Raw genomic sequence first — 7,500 nt, 5'->3', positions numbered from 1 at the left:
GCCGCGGGACTCGCCCTCCTTTGTCTCCATCTGAAATGCATCGCGGCGTCATCCCCCCTTGTGTATCCCTGTCAACAACTGGGAGAAGAGTGCGGACAGGCCTGTGTGGGTGTGTGTGTTTCGTGTGTGTGTGCGTGTGTGTGTGTGTGTGTGTGCAGACGACCCTGTGGAGACCTCTAAGGACACCGCATGTAGGCTATGAAGTGTACCTGCTGTCAACTTTGTACGCCACTGGACTTGTAAAAGGCTTTTCAGATCAGCGTGTTACTGACAGGCCTACTTTGACAATTCATTCACCAAAACCATGTGTTCAGAGGAATGTAGCGAGGAAAAAAGAGCTGCTGACCGTTATTCTACACTACATTGATACCCCCATAGACTCTCTTTCTCTCTCTCTCTCTCTCTCTTTCTCTCTCTTTCACTCTCTGTCACACTCGCTGTCAATCTCACATCTCTCTCCCCCTCTCCTCTCCCCTCTCTCTTTCATCTCTCCTCTCCAATTACCATTATCCCTGCAAAACTTGCCTGGCTCCTCGCAGTGGGAAGAGTGTGTTTGTAGGGATTAAGGACGAGCCACACATTTACCTCACACTCCGTGGGTACGGTCTGCACTCCGCGCCAGTGATCTCATCTCCGCAGTGGGAACATGTACACAATGGCTGGGGCTGGGGTGGCGCGGCTCTGTTGACTGCTTAAGGGAGTTACGGACGCCTTGTTTGATATTACGTTTCCATCTATTCAGACTGAAACTATGGCGGCGGGGGTTCTCGCGTAAACAAAGCAAAGATTACAAAAAGTTACGAGTCTGTTTGTCCCGAGGTTGGCTTTTAATTCCTGCTTTTATTCCAGAGTGGGCAATCAGCTTAATCTGTCTGAGACGCGGGGTCAGGCCACGGTTTTTGACCTACTTGATTGACACGGCTGTTCCTCATGGAAGGTTGAACAATGTGGGAAAACGATCTGGCATCAGTTCCATTTGTTTTTCATCGCATTCTGCAATCTTCGCACTGCAAGCCTTCCTCTCATTAATAGAGACAGAAGATGTTTTCTGACTCAGGAACACAGGATGACTGCCACACAGTATGAAGGTTGTGAATAGGTACACTCTTTGTGCATATGCAGTGGAACATGTTTGGAATTCATAAATGTCGGTATGTATTTACCAGATTATACTCGCTGACATGTAATGCGTTCTATACAGCTTTGGAATTTCAATCCATGTCAATATCCTAAGTGTGGGTGTGTATGTGTGGGTAAGTGTGTGTGTATGTGTGTGTGCATGTGTGTGTGTAAGTGTGTGTATGTGTGTGCAAGCGTGTGTGTGTGTGGTGGCAGCTTTGCTTAAGGTTTAAATGATAAGTACCATTTCCAATTTTCTCTAAATGAAATAATCCCTCTGTTCCTGACCTGAAACAAATCCGTCCTCACGGACTCTATGAGACAGAACATTAGATTAAACCATCAGGTAATTTAGATATGGACCTACAAAATGCACACACACACACACACACACACACACACACACACACCTACTGTACGGATGCCACAAGGACAACTGTGTTCAGAGGAAGGTGCAATGGTGTAGTACAGCATTTGGCCACTTGAGGCTCTAGGTCACCTGTTAGGAATGCACACAATGTTGGGCTCTCACTCTGTCTTTCTCTCCTTCTTTCTCACCCTTTCACAACTAGTCTCCCTTTACTTTATTGCTTTCCAGCCTCCTTTTGCTAAATCCTCTTACAGCCCACAAGATGGTTTTGGACCTTTTAGCCTGCTGGCTTGGGCTCCAAGGACAGAAGCAGATAGTCTTGAGGAGATGCCCTGGAATGTTGGCAAAGGTTACCAGATCTGCCCTGTACACACCCTTTAACACACACACATACACATACACATACACATACACATACACATACACATACACACACACACACAAACACACACACATACACACACACACAAATGAGCTTCCCACAAGAGAGCATATTAAACCTAGAGCTTGCACTGCCACATTGTCAGAGGGTCCATGGTTTGCATTCCCCTGGTCACAGTACTGTCGCAGAACTACCTGTTGCCAGGGCGACCGTGGCCAAACACGGCGAGGCAGGTCGAGTGGCGGCGGTCTGCGGCGCAGGAGAGCGGACGGGCGGGCGTGAGTCTGGCCGCACCGGCAGATGGGCACTGCAGCACAAGGAAACTAGGGCTCCCAGCACAACCATGTAATTAGAAACACACACACACACACACACACACACACACACACACACAATCACACATACCATACCCAGCCCAACAGTTCAGGAGCACTTCGGAGTGGCCTAGGTGCCAAACCCAGGAGTATTTTAAATGAGTATCTGGGCAGACTGTTCAGCAGAAGGGTTTATCATGAGTCATGTAAGGTGATCAATCTGGATAGTTTTCATTTAGACTAGCCTTCAGAGTAGCTGGAAGACTTGAAGATATTATTAGTATCCATATGACTGTAATATTGATATATAACCATCCATAAAAAAAACACAATGAAACCCAAGCTTTTGTTTAGGTGAGAGTATATTGCACAATGCCAGGGTGAAACACAGTAGCACCTAAGCAACTACTACTCCAGCCATAATTAAAAAAACAGCCCTCAGGGCTGTTGGGAGTGTCGACAAAGAAAGTGGAAACAAGAGCCACGTATGACAATAAAAGCACAAGGATTTTTTATTGCTCACTGGGACTGGCTGAAGCCTGATTTAGAAACACGCAGACAGACAAACAGACAGACAGACAGACAGACCGACCGACATATGAAAGCACTTAAGAATCAGACAAAGGACAGACAAAGGACAGTGACGCACAATAACTTGTCGAGAAGGCACTGACGCATCTACGATGAAAATTCCTACTGTCTGCTCCTGCTGACAATTTAAAAAACCTGTGTGCCTGCATGTGTGTGTGTGTGTGTGTGTCTGCATGTGTGTGTGTGCGTGTGTGTGTGTGTTTGTCTAAAATGGAGAGTTCCACAGCGGGTCAGGGCCAGAGGCATGCACGCCCTGCTCTGTTTACCGCGCGCGCGTGTAAAAATGCCACGGTTGTTCCAGAGCGTCACAGAGAGTCCCACGGCCTGACCGCCACCGGAGGGCGGGTGGTGGCACAGCTGGCAGCGTGGGCTCCCCGGCCCGCCTCCCGAGTGTGCTCGACCACGCCCGGGACGCTGCCGCTGTAACCCCAGCTACCAGGAGAAGGGGGATGGGGAGGGGAGGGGGGGGGGTGGGGGGTGGGTTGGGATGTCTGTAGTGGTAGTGGGGGTGTTACAAAGGATACGCCTCCCCACCAAAGCCACTCATCAGACGACCACAGGGACTGTGGGAAAGTCCATGGCTGCGATGTGCAACACAGAGCCCCACATGCTAACTACACATGCAGCACTGACTCATGCCCATGGTCAATGAGATAGCTGCACAGAAAGAGACAGCGTAGCACATCATAGAACCAAATGCAGCGAGATGTATATGTGAGATGAGACATTTCTGACGCGTAACCGAGACATTTGTGAGACGTTACCCTAGACATACAGTATGTGAGATGTAACCAGATAGAGGGAGGAAGCGGGAGGAGGAGGAGGAGGAGGATGAGGAGGAGGATGTTGAACCACAGAGAGGATGGAAAGGGCAGGGGCTGGGTGGGGCACGCAGATGATAACAGATGGACTAGCTTAGGAGGTAGCAGGACGGAACGGAGAAGGAGAGAGCGGTGAAGTCAAACGGAACAGAGCAGAGTACGTGAAGCGTGAACATGAAAATGTCAATTCATGGCACCTCTTCATACTGGTTAGTCGAACATTTTTGTCCTGTTTTTTTTTTTTTTCTTTACACTGCTGGGTTACCATTCGCCAAAGAGGAGCTAATTATAGAGCAGAATCAAATGGAAGAAGAATGGAATCGAACAGATCTGTGAGGGAACAGATGTAGAACCAAACAGGTCTGGAACAGAATAGAACAGAACAGAACATACAGGCTCTGCAATGGAACAGGTCCGTTCCAAATGTGTTGCCATGGTGAGCAGCACTCTTCGCGTCCTGGGCCCCATTCTCTTAGTTCTCTTCCATAGATTGTGGGCCTCTGCTTGTCCAGACCCTCAGGTTTGATGCTACCGTCACCTCCATTTCTGCTCTGTCTCAACCGGCCAAGTTGAAAATCCATAAATGCAGCCAGCTGGCTCAATACAACCATCCAATTCATGACTAGCGCCTGCTACTAATATGGAAAGCCCTCATAATGCGGAACCATGATAGCTTGGTTAACATGAAAGGAGGAGAGAGGAGATGAGAAGAGAGGAGAAGAGAGGAGAGGAAAAAGCCTATGGTGGCCATCTTTAGAAAGGAGAGGAGTGATGACTGAGAACATGAGAGGAAAGCTTTAATTAGACAACACTTGCAGTAGCCTCCCAAGCCCCAGAATGAAAGCCGAAGTAGCGGCGCTGCAGTTGGCGCTTTTAATCAACGTTTTCAAAGCGTTTCCCATTGCCAGCATCAACAGCTTAGCAAGTTCCACATGACTGTAATTAACAAAGCAAATGGCTCTTTAGAAAGCGATGCGGTTTTTGTGCGAGGAAGTTCAAGAAACGAGGAAGTTCTTCAATGCAATTACCACAGTCCCAGAGCAATGAAGGACTGCCTACGGTCTGGGAAGTTTTCAATGAGGACGAGTTTTTGCACATCCATGAAACGGCATCCACACCCACCCAATCCCATCTCTGGAAACAACATCATAAACTGACCACAAAAAAATACATTTGGAAAGAAGTGTACGGATTTCAATTGTAAATATAGTTAACTTTACTATCCAGATTACCAAACTTGTTCTGTAAACAATACAACAATACAACAAACAATTGTTGAATATGTAATACATTTGGAATGTATAAAAATATATATATAAACAAATATAATATGTATAAAAAAGGCTCTAGCAATGTATTGTGAGCGAGAAACATACACAATTTGTTTTGAGTTAAAAATACAAAATATTGCATTTAACTTTACAATGCATACTACAGTAAACCGTAAACGACACATTATAATGACTGACTGGAACGCACAGTATGTATCATACATTGAATAGAGCACTGCATCAGATTACAGTAATAGCATAGTCTATATGTCTAGCAGTGAATGCAGCTCAATTATAAAAAATATCTTGTCCATTGATGACAGAAACACAACATGCACAACCTGATAAATGTGATGGACCACATCTAGTTTGTCTTAGTCCCTGCTCATACTACACCAGTGCCCCATAGATCCTACACATTCATGCAATCACTGACCAAATCTTATGCAGCACCTTGTGCAAAGGACATTATCATTTTTCGCTCTCTTTTGCCAACATAAGAGTCTAATCTTTCCTGTGTACACTCGCAGAGGGGCAGAGGAGCTTTACTGATTGTGGCTGAATATAGCACCAGCTAATTGAAAGTCTACTCTTTCACAGTTGGTTCCCTTATACAGTACATAATGACTGGTACAGTATAGTGGTGGTAACATATACAGTACCATCTCCCTTTGCCATTTCATGAGACCATTTCACCGAACAACAATGCATGTCAGAAAGTCTGAACAAGTTTAAGAAAATCAAAGCAAAGCACGGCTGCATAGTGACAAAGCTTTGGTAGCATTTCGATTTTAAGATTCGCACAATAGCCATGTATTTGTCACTATCACTGCTGAGGGCTCACATTATGTTGTAGTATTTTTTACATGTTGTCTTTTATGGTTTGTGTGTTTTTTTTAACTCGTCTTTGGCCCGGTTTCGTTGGTGCTGCTTAGCGATGGCTAGCCTTCGGTCTCGCCGTGGACGTTCTCCATGTGCACCTTGAGGTAGTCGTTTCTGGTGAACTTCTTGTGGCAGAGCTGGCACTCGGCCATGGGCCTGTTGGGGTTGTGGGTGAGCTTGTGCCTGATCAACATCTTCTTCAGACTGAAGGACAGGTCGCACACCTGTGTGGACAAGAGAACAGAGAGATGGAAATCAACCGACCAGTGTTTGCACCATTTATGTTACTCACAAATCAGCGGATCTGTTACTATAAAAAGTAACAAGGACCCAAGTTGGGTCAGTGCCTCACAATATTAGCATTATCGCAATGCTATCAGTTTCAGTGGATCTCCATAGTGTTTGCTCAGATTGGGTCCGGCTCGTTTGATCTCTCTAAACCGCATGAACCCCCCTAATACAAAACATGAATATGCACATCTATAGAGGGGATAGTGGATGATTGCACAAACAAGCTCAATGTATTGATGTTGGAGCTCTCACTGAGAGCATCTTGACTAGTAAAACAGGCTTTGATAGTGGATATGCTGTGATAAGGGAATGGCTGTTCCATTATACAGCCATTTGTCCTTCCATGTGCTCAAAAACGTGAAAAAAGAAGAACTTTTAAGATGATATCACTGAAATGAAAGGGCGGACCCTTTTAAGGTGAAACGAGGAAAAGAAAAACATATGCACATATGTAGATATTACATTATTTTATAGATTTCAAAACATTAAGACCTTGGCTGTTCATAGCTGAATCAGCTTATTTATTAAACAACGCAAGCATTATGTGGGTGTGCCAGTGTAAGTTCATTCATTACGTCTCGAGGACTGAGTGACGGTCAAACACTGAAACACATAAATCTGTGAGGTCGTGAAGCCGTGAATTCCATCTTTCACCACACGGCATGTATGACGCAGGTTAGGTCGGAGGGGGAAAAAACAGCAGTTTGTGTTTTTCGAGGGTTGGAATAAACCCTTTTAGCATTCAGCATGACCACAAGGGAGGAGGTGGGAGGAGGAGGGGAAAGGATTTGAGAGAGGAGTGGAAGGGGGTGGGGGTGGTGGGGGGGGGGGGGGCTGGAGGCACAGAAAGTGCTCCAAAAATCTGCTAGCAGTACAACGACAACAACATGATGAATCTCAGGCAAGTGCCCAACAACACAGGAACCCCAGCCAGGCCAGGAACATGGCCGCTTCCAGCGACACCAGCAGATGATCCAGAGCCCGACTCCCAGACCTGAGGCCTTTCTCAGCAGACACTGCCAAACAACAAAACAGATCCCTAACAGGAGGAAGTCAGTGGGTCCGATCAGTAACTCATCAGTGGCTTAGGCGTGTGTTGTCAGAGAGTCCTGTGTGTGTGTGTGTGTGTGTGTGTACAGCGGGCTGTGGGGCGGCAGCAAATCCCACTCTATAAAAAGAGAGAGAAGGACGCTGCTGAACGAACGTGCGTCACAAATGGGCTGTTCTACACCAGACTAACACACTCCTGCTTCACGCAGTCAATCATCCTCCTCCTCCTCCACGCCATCAGACCACATGTCTTATTATGATCACCACGCAGAGAAGAGGAGAGAGAGAGAGAGAGGGGGAGTGAGGGGGGGAAAGAGACAGAGAGAGAGCAGCAGACACTGACAGACAGCAAGGGGGTGAAAGAGATGGCTTGAGAGAGTAGAGATGAAGAAAGTGAATATGAATGGAA

The 7,500-nt window shown here is 46.5% G+C and overlaps 1 protein-coding gene across 1 annotated transcript in view; it reads right to left on the bottom strand.

Annotated features, from left to right (window-relative positions):
• Positions 1 to 4,824: 4,824 nt before the first annotated feature.
• Positions 4,825 to 7,500, bottom strand: part of prdm5 (PR domain containing 5) — a 47,426-nt gene continuing 44,750 nt past the window's right edge. Inside the window, exon 16 of the mRNA XM_031575173.2 lies at positions 4,825 to 5,974. Within this exon, the coding sequence (XP_031431033.1) occupies positions 5,810 to 5,974 (165 nt within the window). The 3' untranslated portion in view covers positions 4,825 to 5,809. The remainder of the gene's footprint in view (positions 5,975 to 7,500) is intronic.

The sequence above is a fragment of the Clupea harengus genome, chromosome 10, assembly GCF_900700415.2.
Source record: "Clupea harengus chromosome 10, Ch_v2.0.2, whole genome shotgun sequence".
NCBI lineage: Eukaryota > Metazoa > Chordata > Actinopteri > Clupeiformes > Clupeidae > Clupea > Clupea harengus.
This window is presented reverse-complemented; position numbering and strand designations above follow the sequence as displayed.